Raw genomic sequence first — 15,722 nt, 5'->3', positions numbered from 1 at the left:
GTGCATCCTTTGTTTTGTACTTTATTATTATTATTATTATTTTCTGTCCTAATAAACTGTCTCTATCTCAACACACAAGCTTCAATTTTCTCGTTTCTCTCCCCCATTCCAGAGAGGGACGGGGGAAGGTGAGCCGGGAAGGAGGGGAAATCATCATTTCCAATTAAGCCGCAAGATCTCTCGAGTTCTATTTCAAAAGGATTGTTGGACTTGCTCCCTGATGGCTAGAAAGACAGAAACAGCCCTGATTCTGATTGCTATTCTATTAGCAGCAGCGACTGTGTCTGGATTCTCTAGGTTTCTAAAAACATTGGATCCTACTCACTCCCAAGAAGGAATAGATTTTGAAGTTGAGCTCCCTACACATAATCCTGTCTACAATATTATGTGTTATCAAAGGAGCCTTTTAAACAATGTCGACAGAAACTCCCGGGACAATAGTACTGAGCCTGGGCCTGGGTGTGGACGATTCCATCGTCTATGTCATTGATAAAGGTGTTGAAGAGCACCGGTCCCAAGACCGACCCCTGAGGGACACCGCTTGTGACCGGCCTCCACCCAGACAGAACCGTTGAGCACAACGCTTCGGTTGTAACCAGCCAGCCAATTCTTTGTCCACCTAACTGTCCATCCTTCAAATCCATACCTCTCCAATTTAGAGAGAGGAATGTGGTGAGGGCTTTGCTCAAGTCCAGGTAGATGATATCCATTGCTCTTCGTTTGTCCACTGATGCCATCACTCCAGCATAGAAGGCCACCAGATTGGTCAGGCAAGATCTGCCTTTGGTAAAGCCGTGCTGGCTGTCTTGGATCACCTCTTTATCTCGTGCATGCCTTAGCATGTCTTCCAGGAGGATCTGCTCCATGATCTTCCCAGGCACACAGGTGAGGCTCACCGGCCCATAGCTCCCCAGGTCTTCCTTGCAGGCCTTTCTCAAAAATGGGAGTCATGTTTTCCAGTCACCAGGGACCTCACCTGACAGCCATGATTTTTCAAATATGATGGAGAGCAGCTCGGCAACCACATCAGCCACCTCTCTCTATACACATCCCATTTCATTAGGCAGTCCTGGACTTGTTCCACTGTCACAGTGGGATGGAATCTGCTCCTCTCACCCTCTCCTGGAGCTTCAGGGTACTGACAGACATAGGAAACTTGACCACCAGTGAAGACGGAGGCAAAGCACTTATTGAGTACCTCAGCTTTCTCCATGTCTGAGGAGGCCAGCTTTCCCGTCTCATTTATCAACGGGGGAACACTCTCCTTGGCCTGTCTCCTCCTACCTATGTATCTGTAGAACCCCTTCTTGCTATTTTTCATGTCCCGTGCCGAGTTCAGCTCCATCTGAGCCTTGGCTTTCCTGATCCCATCTCTACACATTCAGATGACATGCCTGTATTCCTGCCAGGCTACTCAACCCTGCTTCTACTTCCTGTACATTTCCCTCCTTTCCCTCAGTTGCAGCTGCAGGTCCTTGCTCAGCCATGCCAGTCACCCGCCTCCTCTGCTCGATTTCTTCTGCTGGGGGATGGAGAGCTCGTGCACTCTCGGAAGCGTGTCCTTAAAGAACCACCAGCTCTGTTCCTTCAGGAGAGTTTCCCAGGGGATCCCAGCCAGTAATTCCTTAAGCAGCTGGAGGTTTGCTCTCCTGAAGTTCAGGGTCGTGACTGTTTTTTGCCAGATCCATAGTCCTCAAGATCACAACTCCACCAGGGCATAGTCGCTACAGCCCAGGCAGCCTCCAGTCTTAACCTCTCTAGTGCTCTCTTCCACGTTGGTGAGCACCAGGTCTAGTAAGGCTTCACCTCGGGTCGGTCCGTCTATTGCCTGGATTGGGAAGTTATCCTCAACAGACTCCAGGAATCTCCTGGATTGTCTGGAACCCACCGTGCTGCTGCCACCAGCAGACCCCCAGCAGGTATCCAGGTGGTTGAAATCCCCCATCAGGACAAGAGCTTGCGAGCGCGACCGTTCTTGCAGCTGAAGCAAGAAGGCCTCGTCAACAGACTCCCCCTGATCAGGTGGCCTGTAGCAGACCCCAGCCACTGGATGTCCTTTACTGGACTGATCCTTGATTTTCAGCCACAATCTCTCAACCTGGTCATGGCTGTGTTATAAATGAAGTCTCAACTCAATCTGAGTTTAGTAATGTGATAAATTAGTGGGGGTTTGTTCATTGTCTTTGAGGAATTTGGAGAATCTACTGAGGAGATAAGGTTGTACAATTTAATGGCCTTGGTAAAGGGGAGGATTAAGCAAGCAGATAGCAGGAGGGGGTATTGGCTAAACATCCTTGAGTGAAACCAGACATCCTGCTTGCCGCTTCACTTCCCCCACCTGAACACGAGCACAACGCGTGATTACCAGCAGAGGAACAATGACCCCCTCTCTCAACAATAGACTGCGCAGCCTCAGCCAGTTCAACAAGTCCCGATAAGCTGGAACTCAACTGCTATAAAACAGCAACCCTGGAAAGGGAAGTTGCGTGCTGTTGTGGAGCGGAGACTCCCCAGCTGCCCAGCGCTGTTTTGCTTGTGTCTGCTTACTTGATTAATAAAATAATTTCAATAGACCAGTAAATTGTGTGGTCTAATTTATAACAATTTGGTGCTGTGACTCGGATGAAGGCAATCTGATTGAAAGATCTTCAGAGGGGGCGCCCCGCTGATTTCAGCGGCCTTCGCTAGGACTACTTTCATTCAAATCCTTCACCGATGAACCCAAAATTAGACACAAGCAAATAAAACCGGTAAACCCCAGGCAACCTTTGTGCACAAAGCCGGAACGAAGACCCACAGGGTGGGTAAGTATAGGCCAGTGATCCGGTCGGTTGGGGTTGGGTATCCCGGAACACAACAAACGAGACGTCCAATTGCGGACGAAGCGAGTGTGGACCCCTCGGTAGTGCAGTTCCCACATCCCACGAGGGACTGGGCCACGAAAAGGGGGAAGCGATCCGTGCGTGTGTGTGTGAAGGCGCTCCGGAAGATGGGAGAGAAGAAGAGTAAGCCTTCTGGTCCCATGGGTGGGGTAACGTCTGATGTTAGGTTACCCCAGGATTAATGATTAAAAATTGGCAGGAGTCCCCTTTTAGGCGGGGAAGGAATAAAGTAAAAATGATACATTATTATGTTGAAGTTTGGGGTGGTAAACAGATTCGAGGAGACCACCTTTAACTGGCCTGTATTTGGGTCTTTTGAAGACTGTGTTTGTCAGGCCTAAATATTTGTGTAAACTCAAAGGAACCTTGTAGTTTGGAAGAAAGTGAATATGCACATTTGTGGATCAGCTCAGAAACTCAATCCAATTTATATCCTCTAAAAGAAAAAGGAGGGGATGGGAGGTGTAAGTAAAAACCGAGAATTAGAGATCCCAGCCCCACTGCCTCCTTATATTCCACCACCCCCGCCTGCAGCCCCTCCGACTCCCGGGCTTCTTAATCTGTAACCCCAGGGAGATGCCAATGACAACTCTGATTCTAGCACTCAGGGACCAGTGACTAGGAATATGTGGCCATCCCCATTAACTCCAGGGATGTCCGAGATTTTAAGAAAGAGACAGGAGGAGGGTAAGCGAGCTTTAATGGCAACTGGCATAATGTTTGCAGCTGCTGAGGAATAATTCTAACTGGAATAATAACTGTACATTGTATATTGTATATATAAAAGCCCGGGCATTTTTGTTAAAGTGTTCTTTTATACATATGTTAATATGTAAATATGTAAATATAAGAACTGCCATTGAGGTGTATGTCTAAGGGAACAAAATTTGCCCAGGCATATTATCGGCTCATTAGGTTTAAATGTCCTCAGTGTAATTGTCAACAGGCAGTTAATTTACAGTGGTCTGATTTTGCTTGTGTATCTATATATTGTGGATTTTGGAGGGATTGGAATTGACTAGTAAAGAGCTTCTAGGAAAACGGTGGAATATTAACCACTGTAGATTACAATAGGAAAAGTTCAAAGCAAAGAAATCCCGAGGAAAAGCCTCCTAGGATGTATACTAACACATTGGAGGGATATAGTGGGGTGAGAGGGTACAGAAAGTAAAAGAACTCTTATCAAATATTGTAATCAGTGGTGGCCACTTTATAAACTAGAGGATGGAGCGGAGTGGCCCCTAAATGGAAGTATTAATTATAACACCATATTACAGTCAATGTTGTTTTTGTGGAAAGAAGGAAAACAGGATGAAATGTTGTATATTGATGTTGTTTCAGCATCTTGGAGGGAAAAGGTACGGAATTAAGTTGGCCCCTGACTGAGCCTTTGATGTCAGCATTAGAAAAGTAAAGGCTAGAGAAAGATAAAGGAAGTGTTAAAAGGTTTGTTGAAAGTGTTAAAAGGTATTCGAAGTTGAATGAGCAGGGAAAGGTGATGTAGGCATTATCTAAGTAACAGTCTAGAAGTTTTGGTATATTTGCATATTTGCTGTGGTGTTTGTTCAGTTTCCCAAGCATCGGGGAGGGGGGAACAGCCTGCTCCACCAGGGGCCTCTCCAGCGGCCGCAGGGGGGCTTCAGCTCCAGCGCCTGGAGCGCCTCCTCCCACTCCTTCTGCACTGACTTTGGTGTCTGCGGGGGGTTTCTCGCTCTCCCAACTGCTTTTACTTGTAAAGTATCAGGGATTAAATTAACTAATGAAACCCTAAATGTGATGGGGGTTGAAGGGACTGGGATAACAGTGCCACTTTTGGGGGATACCAAGCTGAGACTAGGGGATAAAATGATCGCTGGGCAATTATTGTATGTATCCAAGGCAGAGACTAACTTGTTGGGAAGGGATTTGATGATTAAATTGGGCATTCAACTAGTAAATTGTTAGACTGGAATAACAGTGTTATTAATGCAGTGCTCTCTGGCCCTGAGAGCAAACATACATGTATATTCACCTCTGACTGCAAAGCCCCTGAAATGGGGGTGAAAGCAACAATATAGATGGACAATTTTACCTCAGGGGTTTACAGGGCCACCTATCTATTTGGGTAAATTCTAAAAAAAATATTTAGGAGCAATTACAACTTCCCAAGGAGGTATTAATGTTACAAATATGTGGATCATTTTAAGGAAAATCGATACTCCCTGATGGGAGAGAAATGCTGAATAAAGTGATAATGAGGCAAATATTAACTGTTTTACATCAGAAGAGTCATTGGGAGGTGCAAGCAATGTGTGATGTTGTTCTAAGAAAGCATGTCTATGTAGGAATATATACTTTAGGGAAGCACACATGTAGAGGATGTACTACTATATGTCAAAGGGTAAATAAAAAGGTCTTCTGTAACCTATCTAGAGGGGGACGGGAGCCAGGGCTTTGACCTTTCCAAAGTATACAGGTAGACTTTACTGAGTTACTTGTTTGTCCTAATTGACCACGTGACTGAATGGGTGTAAAGCTTTACTGCAAGGATTAAAGCAGGCCTTAGAGATTGAGTGGGATTTTCACAGCCCCTGGCACCCCTCCTCTTCTGGAAAGGTAGAGAGAATGAATGGTGAAATTAAGAAACAACTAACAAAACTTGTGCTGGAAACTAAAACTTCTTGGGTAAAATGCTTACCCCTTGCACTGTTAAACATATGGACACAGCCCAGAACTGATGTAGGAATTTCTCCTTTTGAAGTGCTATATGGTATGCCCTATGACTTGGAATTGCCACTTGATCACCCTCAATTCTAATTAAGACTTGGAAAGAGACTGCTTTAACACCACGATGGGGAAGGCCCCTATTTTTGCTTACCACAGAAACGGCTGTTCGAACTGCGGAGAAAGGATGGACGCATGCCAGCCGTGTGAAAGGACCAATCCGGGAAGGTAAATGGGAGGCAGCTCCAGGCCCTGACGACTTGAAGCTGACACTAAGACGGACTCGATAAGTATTTTATATTATCTGTGTATCGTGGGAAGGGGAGGAGGCCCTGTTTCAAAAGCTCCCTAGTAGGTTCCCCTGAAGAACACTGCTGCTGCCAAGAAGAACCGATACCTTGTAGTTCGCTGCAACCGAACTGACAAGCGAGGCAGAGAAGTGAAAACGGTGGGGGACTGAGGGGCCGACAATTTAGATGGGCTCCAACCACCTCCTACGATACATGGGAGTCAGTATCATCGTTTTGGTCAGCTATGGGTCTGCGCATCCCCATCAGCCTTTTAAATGGAGCTTGATCAGATGGAAGGATCAATTCGTCATCCAGCAAACAACGACAGCGGGTGCTCCCAGTTTCTGCATCACATTATGTGACCTGGTGTCAGTGCAGCCATGCTTTAACTGATCAGGATTTTATTTCTGCCCAAGTTCTAACCCAGGAAAGGGGTACTGTAATTACCCGAACATGTATTATTGTGCATACTGGGGGTGTGAAACCATTGCTATGGACTGGACACTCGGGGCTGGTTGGAATAAATTCTTACAAGTGGGATATGGGCCGCAAGGTTGTAACCAACAAGCAGGTCCCCGTTACAGGTGGTGAGGGCATGGTATAGGGTATACAGGAACCTTCCATGGAAATAAAGAAATTTGCAAGGTTCTATATATAAATATAACAAACTTGGATGATACTAGCTGGGTACTAGGAAAAATGTGAGGTGTCAGATTTTACAAACACAGAACAGATAGGGGAGGACTCATACTAATAAAAAGGAGGATGCCGATAGACCCCAGGCAGTAGGACCAAATGAGGTATTGTCAGAAAATGTCCAGGGAATCCAGCCTGCGGAAAATACTGCACTTCCAACCCTCGGCAGCCCTACGAGCTCAGGTAAAGCCGAGAATGATAACATAGCTGAGAATAACATATGGGGGGGTCATGAATGCCAGCTACCAATTATTAAACAAAACAAACCCAAATGTAACAAAACACTGTTGATTATGCTTTAGTATAAGGCCTTCATATTATGATGCTATCGGGAATCCTGGGGAGCCCACCCGCACAAACGAGAACAACCCTCTACAATGCAGTTGGGGAAAAGACATAAGGGTAACACTAACACAAGTCACTGGAGGTGGTAGGTGTGTGTGCACGGTTCCTAGTGGGAAGTGTCACCTATGTAATATCATGGAGAATGGAAAACAATCAGCCGAGTGGTTAATCCCAGCCAACAACGCTAGGTGGGTTTGTTTGTGAGTGGGCATAACTCCTTGTCTATCACTAAAACTCTTTAATGTGTCTCGTGATTTCTGTATACAGGTGATAATTATACCAAGGATTCTATACCACCCTGAGGATTATATGTACACCCAGACACAGTGGAAAGTCATCATCTGGAAAGATGGGAACCATTCACGGCTCTAACTTTGGCCACCCTAATAATCCTGGGAGGAGCTGGAGTGGGGACCAGGGTAGCCTCATTGGTTAAACAAAATCAAGAATTTACTTCCTTATGCATTGCTGTGGACAAGGACCTGACCCAAATTGAACAATCCATCTCGGCCCTGGAAAATCTATCAGGTCGCTTTCAGAGGTAGTGTTACAAAATCGTAGGGGATTAAATTTGGTATTTTTTACAACAGGGCGGGCTGTGTGCAGCCCTGAAAGAGGAATGCTGTGTGTATGCTGATCACACTGGAGAGGTAAGAGACACAATGCCAAGACCCAGGGAAGGGCTGAAAAAAAAAAGGAAACGGGAGAATGAAACCCGACAGAACTGGTATGAATCTTGGTTTAATTATTCACCTTGGCTTACTACTTTATTATCAACAATAACAGGACCTTTGTTGTTCTTAATAATAGCACTAACTTTTGGACCATGTATTTTTAATAAATTGATTGCGATTGTAAAGGGATATTTAGAAGCGGCACATATAATGCTCATACATGCCAGATACGAGCCAATAAGTACCAACGAAGGAATCGAGGAAACATTAGTTCTTAGTAGCCAGGCATTGCCGAGATTCAATGAACAAAATGAGTAACTAAAAGAAAAAGGAGGGATTATAATACACAATAAATGTTTGTTCATTGTCTTTTGTATTATAAAAACAAGGAGTTCTGTTTGAGGAACGGGAGTTGTGAAAACTCCCTGCTGAAGTAAGGAGCTGTATAATGCTTGGCTAGACACTATGAAAATTCTTTTGCTTAATGTAACAAAAAAAGAGACCCCCCCCTCCCCCCTTCTCTCATTCTGCATCTCAGTTGTCTCTTTTGTTTAAAGACACTGCTGCAAAGCTCATGTAACCATCTCCTGATAAGTTGTTAAACTAGTGTATCAGCGTCCTGCCTTCCTGTCTCACCCTGGGCCAACATGACCAAATAAAAAAAGAAGTTGGACCACAACGCCGAGGAAGACTACGGCCTTCATCTTCACGACCACCAGAGGGACAGAGACGACCCCCTAGCAACAGCGCGCGCAGTCGCAGAATATACCAGGATGTGCTGCGTAATCCCGGAATTACCAAGATATGAAAAGGGACCCTGGAAAACTTTTGAAGCAACCCTGCCACATAAACTGTCAGACTAGACAGGGTATTTTGATTTCTTTCCCAATCTCTTTATTTATTTTAATGTCCATGGTCCTCCTAATCCCGGTTTGGGGCACAATCATACACCAACTGCAGCGTTTGTTGTGTTCTCACCTCTTCTGTGCTCTGTGTTCCATTTCTTTCAATCACGGCGGGGAGGGAAGCCCCCACCAAATTCTAGTTATCAGCTGCTGCGCAGCTGACTTTTTGAATTCACTTGGCGAGTAATCTTGAGTAAGTCTTGAAAAAAAACGTACACGTCCAAAATACTCCACTGGCACTCACCTCCTTGCCTATCACATACCTGCCAGGTAACGTATCATATCCAGTTTATTTGATTCCATCAGTGTTTTTAAGGAAGCTATTTCAGTGTCAATTTTATTACTGATTTCTGAAATAACGCTGTTGGTACTTGAATCCTGAAACATTAAGAGAGGGCATATATTTGACAATGATCTCAAGCTTTGCAAAACCAAACAGGAATACCATACTACCAGCAAGAAGAAAGAGAAATTTCCAACCTATCAGTGAAGTAAAATATTTAATACCTAAGTGATCTTCGAAAACACAGAACAGCATTTAATACAATCCAGGAAGGATATTAAGGATGGAGATAGAAAAAGAGAAAAAAAATCTGTACGACCTAAGTTTTATCTCTGATTTGCCAAGTGCCTCCTAAAGGAGGCATTCTACAATGTGCAGATAGTACCCCTGAATTTTTGCTGAACAAAGTTTTAAGAATTCACGAGCCATATCTGGGAAATGGATGAGATGCTGAAGATGGGAAACGTCCATCATCAGCCTCTTAGACTTCAGTGCCTTCCAGGAGGTTTTAAAGACTGCCAGCCCTTGAAACTTGCTTGGCTGTAGGTAGCTGAACCATCCCACTGGCAGGGCTGACCAGCTCATCCCTTAGCACTGGGGAGAGCAGCATGCTGGTGCATGCCCACCTGTAACAGCCTACACAAAGGCACTCTGGAAGGGAGGGAACAAGTCTCGTACGCCTTCTGCTTGGGTGATGTTTTGCACAAATCCCCCACACTGAAGCAATAATCACGTACAACATGCGTATGTGATACATGCTGACATTTTGGTTTACTACATTCAAGTATTTATTAAGCTTCTCAAAAGCTGTGTGTTCATGCAACATGTAATGTATAACTATCCTGCTCAATATAAAATGGCTTTTATTCACTACTTACTTTTTTATGAAACTCTGTAGTTGCCTCCATCAATTTCCTTTCTTGATCTGTAAACTGCGGATAAAAGATAAATTACAATTGTAGATAAAGATAAATTACAATTTATGTCATTACAAAATGACATAAAACTGGGCAGAGTATCTTCATAGACCAGCTTACCATATCTGTCACTCTGCTCCTCTCCAGGTTTATATCTAGCTTACTGTCAGCTCGGATTTTACCGGTTTCATTCTGTAGAACAAAAAAAAGATCAAGAAAATAACTATTTACTTCCCCCAGCATGAGTGTATAGCTACTTGCTGTTTACTCACCATTAACTGCTGTTTAACTTGATCTAATTCAATTTTCATTTTCTAGATGAAGAGGAAAAAAAGTTTTTAGTAAAGTCAGAAAAATGCTGGCCGAGCCAATCAGTTCTGTGTTACTGCTGCACATAAGTGATTACTCTTCCACAGTTTTTCTCCCAGCAGAGCAATTTGTTCCTAGCTACGCTACTTAGGCTATTTAATCTATATCCTATAGATTATCTATATTCTGTGTAGTATATCTATACAGCCAGATGTGATCTGCTGGAAATTTTTCATAATGCGAAGGAATCATTTTGTGAAGAGATACAATGAAGATCTTGTGATTCTCAGACTAAAGAGAGCAGAAAAACACTAAAATGCTGTCAGGCAAAACTAAAACATGTCTAAATCACCAGTTTAATTAAATTGTTGCAAAGAAATGGCTGACTGTTCTCCCTGGATTATGCTCTTAATGGTGACAAGGCTAATGGAATCACCCCTAAATAAAAATACAGAAGGTGATTATAAGATGTGAACATTTTTTTTTCCTTCCAGAGGAATTAAACAAGTTGTATGAAATTAAATATACTTTTATACGATCCCAGGAGTTGCAACATATAAACATTTCAACTCCTGGTAAAAAGCATCCATAATTACTTCTACGTAAATATTTTGCACCACAGAAATGTACAACAGATATAATCCAATTTAATTAAACAGTTAAATTGCAGTTCATTTAGTGTAATTAAAAATGTTTATTTATTAGTACCTCATTCTCAGCTCTCAAGTTTGCAAATTCACTTTTTTCCAGAATAACCATATCTTTTCGAATGGAGTCCAAATGTGCCATTATCTGCTGTAAAGTTATTTCCTTAGAAACAACAACAAAAAGTCAATGATTAAGTTTCACGCTTTCCAATAAGAAAAGATTTAATGTTTAAACTTACGAAATTAGCTACAGCAAAGCATTAAAACATGAAGAGTCTCCAACAGGAAAGTGACAGAATCATAGAATTTCATAGCTGCAACTGTTTTTTGACAGACTTGAGAAAAGCAGACGGTGTTTTTTCCAGTTGCTTTTATGTTAACTCTGAATTTAAGCAAAAAAGCCAGAGGTATCTAGTCTAAGCATTTATGAAGTGAAACAAAAAAAATTCAGATTTGTCCTTCCATTTTCAATGAACGTTCAGTAGCCTATCAAACAAGTTGGCAGTTTGAATCCAGCTCCTAACTAAGCACTTACGGGCATCCACAGCTTCTCTGTCAGGGCAGCCTGTTACACTGCCTCCCCACCCTCTGAATGAAGAATTTCCTCCTTATATCTAATCTAAACCTACCCTCTTGTAGTTTTTAAAGCCATTCCCCCTTGTCCTATCACTGCAACTCCTGACAAAGATTCCCTCCCCAGCTTTCCTGCAGGACACTGTAGGTACTGGCAGGCTGCGGTAAGGTCTTCCTGGAGCCTTCTCTTCTCCAGGCTGAACAACCCCAACTCCCTCAGCCTGTCTTCACAGGAGAGGTGCTACAGCCCTCTCATCATCCATGTAGTTCTCTAGATTTGCTCTAATAATTCCATATCCTTCTTGGACCCCAGAGCTGAAGGCAGGGCTCCAGGTGGGGTCTCCTGAGAGCACAGCAGAGGTGGACAGAGGGTATTCTTAGCATCACCTTGAGACCTAGCTCAGTAAGGTATTTATAGTACTAAAGAGAGTTGCACTTGTCCTTCAAATATGCAAGCATGTGCCATTGTGCTTATACAGTGCTGAGTATTTATTTATACACACCATAAATAAGTTCTTACCTGCTGAGCCTGGGTAACCATATCCTTATAGACTGTGTCTAAACTGACATTTGACAGGGTGATTAACGCTGATACGATGGTCTCTGCTTGTTCTTTTGCAAAGCCTGAAAAACAGGTGAAGGATGAGAAATTAAGGTAACATTAGAAAGCTGGGTGACGAATAGGGCAAGAGGTCCATAAGAAATCGGGACACTCAAGTGCTGTACTTAGCTACAGTAGCAAACGGGAAGTCACACAGTCACTGAAAACTGATGGTGAAAGCTGGTCGGTGTGACATGTTACTACGTAAAAAACAGACAATGCTGCAAAAACCTGAAGATCATTAACGTTCAATACACAGAAACAGTCTTTGCAAGCAGCTGATGGGTCTACCAAATTTCTGTACCGTGTTTAACTGCTCATGCATTATAAAAATAATTGAGCAAAATTTTACCTTATTATAAACCTTTGCAAATTCTACTAAACCCAAACTCACCTTTGGCCATGCACCACGTATCCTACAGAATAATAAAATTAAAAGCTGAGTTTATATTCACCTGCATATATTCAAAGTTTCCTGTGCAGCTGTGAATACATGTAAAACTGATTTGAAAACTGCTGTATCCATTGACTTTACAATTCAGGCTGCAAGATGTGTGCTTTCTGAGGATAAAAATTACACTTTGTTGATAGCTCAGTGCAATTTTGAACTGTTTGAAGATGATGTATGGTAAAGAGTAGAAAAAAAAAGCTGCCATGTCAATTAAATCTGATTCAGTGCTGTGGGCTTGGACCCTAACAATCTATTTCCAGCAATCTCTTTGATGTGTTGTATTTCAGTTGCTCCATTTCCCAGCTTGGGATCAATTAACTTTTCGTTGAAATATGCTTTCAAGGCAAATTATTAAGAAAAACATCAGTGAACTCTTCTGAAGTACAGGACTCGAACTGTAACACTGGCTTGTATTACTTGTATTACAAAAGCTCTCATGCTTTATGACATTTTTCTTCCACTAAGAGGTGTGGTTGCATCGCTTCAGTTTCTCTGAATTTTCAGGGTTGCTTAGGTTCTTGCTATTTCTTTTGTTTTTCCTCTATTCTTACTTGCTGCTTGGAAGTTTAGAAAATGTGAAGAAATTCACACGTGCAAGAGTTAAGACGCTGGAGCCTGAAAACTGCCTGCAGCAAGTCTGACAAACATTAAAAGCATCCCTTAGCTTTGTGATTTCTTTTACCTTTTTAAAGGTAAAAGAATTTTTTCACTTTTTTTTTTTTTTTTTTTTTTACCTTTTTTGTGATTTCTTTTAACTGTTACCTTTACAGCCCTGTCACTGGAACTATTAATTATAACACCATATTACAGTCAATGTTTTTGTGGAAAGAAGGAAAATGGGATGAAATATGGTATGTTGATTGATCTGTTGTTTCAGTATCTTGGAGGGAAAAGGTATGGAATTAAGTTGGCCCCTGACTGAGCCTTTGGTGTTGGCATTAGAAAACTACAGGCAGGAGAAAGATAAAAGAAGTGTTAAAAGGGTTGTTGAAGGTGTTAAAGGTGTGGCATGTAGTATTTAACAGAGCTGTTTGTAGTTGAATGAGCAGGGAAAGGGGATGTAGGAGATCTCAAAATCACAGGTGTGAGCCTTCTGGGGCAGAAGGATCATGATGGGTCTGAGAGAGTTGTCATGGAACAGCTAACTCTTAAAACAACTTGAGTTCATGTGTGAGCTCAGATTGCCAATGGGACCGCTCAGGGAACTGTCAACGATTGCATCGTTGACCTGACCGAACTCCCACTGAGACCCTAATCATCCTGGAAATTAAATACTAAAATCTGGTTAAATTGGGAATTGAGAATGTGTTCCAACAAGGTCCAAAAGAAACTCCTATGGAATTTCTGGACCAACTTTGAAATGTAATGAAGAAAAAGTAATAATAATAATCAATATATATAAAAAAACACCACACACACAGAAAAGCAAACAAACAGAAATTTGGACCTGGCTTCAGAAAACAAACAGAAGCAATCGGCTAGCCTCTTTCTAGGGCAATCAGCCCCTGATGTCAGAAAGAAATTGTGTTAGGTTGCAGGATAAACTTACAACAGTCAGGAATGACAGGGACCTGGGGCATCTAGCCTAGCAGGTCCACTGGTTGAAAAAAAGCTAGGGAACGAAGAGAGAGGCTTGAATTTTTTGTTGGTTAAGGGAGCTTCTTTCTCTGCGTTAATTAGTCTATAAATGTAATAGGAGCAACTGGCCAACAGGAAAATGCATTTTTTGCAATGCTTGAAATTTAAATTGGGAAAAATGAATGGAATTACAAAAACAGTCAAGTTTGGTTCATGGTACTAGATTGAAAGGATGCCTTTTCCTGCCTGCCTGTGGCAACTGAAAACCAGAAACTCTTTGCCTTTGAATGGGAAAATCCTATCAAAGGACGGAAAACTCAGCTTACTTGGACTGTGCTACCACAGCGGTTCAAGAATAGCCCCACCATATTTGGGCACTGTGATCCTGAAGCCTTGATAAGAGCTTTTGAGCTGGTAAACATTTGAACAGATTTGAAATATGACTGTTGTGGTGCATGCACACGGGGCAATTCGGAAGGAGAGAGGACTTTTATCTTCCTCAATTAAACATGCAGAAAATATACTGAAATTACTCCAAGTGGTATACCTGCCTACTAAAGTTGACATTAACGGACATCAAGCAGGGGATACTGATGTTGAAAGGGAAAATAGATTGGCTGATGCAGGAGCCAAAAGGGTGGCAGAATGGGCATCTGAGAGTCAAATTTTGGCACTAGTACCAGGAACAGAAAACCAGGCATTAACAAAAGCTTTAGAAAATGAAGTAGAATATTCTAAGATGTAAACGGAAAATGTTACTTACAGGTTTAATGCAAATGAATGATGAGAGAGTTGTGATATTAAATTGAAAGGTAATTGGAGAACAAAATAAAGCATCCTGGGGAGCTGAAAAGTAAACCACAGACAGGAATCAAGCTCCAAACAGTACCAGTATTTATTGGTATTAACTGACACCTTTTCAGGATGGCCAGAAGCATTCCCGACTAGAACAGCCAAGGCTCGGGAGGTAACTAAGATACAAGAAATAATACCTCATTTTGGAGTTCCAGCAACTATATCTTCTGACAGGGGCAAAAGTGGTACAACAAATTAGCTGCCATTTGGGTATAGACTGGCAACTTCATACCATATATCGCCCTCAGTCGAATGGCCAAGTAGAAAAAATGAACCACTTAATCAAATAGCAAATTGTGAAACTGGGACAAGAAGCAAATTTGGTCTGGCCTCAGTCTCTTCCTTTAGCTCTTCTGCGTATATCAAGGGCAAAGGAAGGGCTAAGCTCCTTTGAAATCTTATATGAATGACCCTATGGAATACAAAGAGGAATATCCATGCAAGCTGGGGATGAAATTATGACATCCTATATGGTGGCCTTGGGCAAACAGCTGAATGAGACTGGAAAACATGTAAGTGGGACTCAGGGTAGAGGACTAGCCGGGCCGGTGCATGATGTACAGCCTGGGGATTGTGTGTATGTAAAGTCTCTTGCAGAAAAAACTTTGAAACCACAGTGGGAGGGACCATTTCAAGTGCTCCTTACTTCTTTCATGGCAATCAAGATTAAGGAGCAAAATGCCTGGATTCATCACACCAGAGTGGAAAGGGCTCCCAGGACTCCATGGAAGGTTACTCAGGTGAAGCCTGGAAAAATACATTTTTTGTGGTCTTAATGATATTATTGAATCAGGAAACTGAACAGTGTGACTTATGTGAAACTCACCCAAGCTGTAAGCAATAGCTTTAACCTTTCTGATTGTTAGGTATGTACACAACTGACTAAGGGAAACCTGGAACTTCCTGTATGGGGAATACCCAGTATGAATTGGACGCTAACCTTTGCACACCCAAGAAATGGAACATGTCCATTTGGTAAGGATGATGATCATGGATATTTAGGTGAGAAATCT

At 42.5% G+C, this 15,722-nt stretch overlaps 1 protein-coding gene and 1 long non-coding RNA gene across 4 annotated transcripts; one reads left to right on the top strand and one right to left on the bottom strand.

Annotated features, from left to right (window-relative positions):
- The first annotated feature begins 2,159 nt into the window (after positions 1-2,159).
- LOC137847015 (uncharacterized) lies at positions 2,160-8,405 on the top strand. 3 transcript variants are annotated; one of them, XR_011090778.1, is made up of 3 exons: positions 2,412-2,804; positions 5,745-7,457; positions 8,256-8,405. It is a non-coding gene; the product is annotated as an uncharacterized lncRNA (long non-coding RNA). The 3 variants fall into 3 exon arrangements; XR_011090743.1 differs by lacking the exon at positions 8,256-8,405 and having other exon boundaries at positions 2,160-2,800; positions 5,745-7,640; XR_011090737.1 differs by lacking the exon at positions 8,256-8,405 and having other exon boundaries at positions 2,160-2,804; positions 5,745-7,640.
- Positions 8,406-8,717: 312 nt separating this feature from the next.
- LOC137846968 (coiled-coil domain-containing protein 90B, mitochondrial-like) lies at positions 8,718-11,869 on the bottom strand. Its single transcript, XM_068665157.1, has 6 exons — positions 11,745-11,869; positions 10,713-10,814; positions 9,968-10,009; positions 9,816-9,887; positions 9,657-9,710; positions 8,718-8,873 (listed from the first exon to the last, which is right to left on the bottom strand). The coding sequence occupies exons 1-6, from the start codon at positions 11,763-11,765 to the stop codon at positions 8,751-8,753; spliced, it is 414 nt and encodes a 137-aa protein (XP_068521258.1). The 5' UTR covers positions 11,766-11,869; the 3' UTR covers positions 8,718-8,750.
- Between the last annotated feature and the right edge of the window lie 3,853 nt (positions 11,870-15,722).

The sequence above is a fragment of the Anas acuta genome, chromosome 1 (assembly GCF_963932015.1).
Source record: "Anas acuta chromosome 1, bAnaAcu1.1, whole genome shotgun sequence".
NCBI lineage: Eukaryota > Metazoa > Chordata > Aves > Anseriformes > Anatidae > Anas > Anas acuta.
This window is presented reverse-complemented; position numbering and strand designations above follow the sequence as displayed.

Coding starts and splice junctions, on each gene's coding strand:
- LOC137846968 (XM_068665157.1), bottom strand. CDS start 11,765: ATGGTTACCCAGGCTCAGCAG. Junction 10,815..11,744: donor TGGTTACCCAGGCTCAGCAG/GTAAGAACTTAT, acceptor GTTGTTTCTAAG/GAAATAACTTTACAGCAGAT. Junction 10,010..10,712: donor ACTTGAGAGCTGAGAATGAG/GTACTAATAAAT, acceptor CTCTTCATCTAG/AAAATGAAAATTGAATTAGA.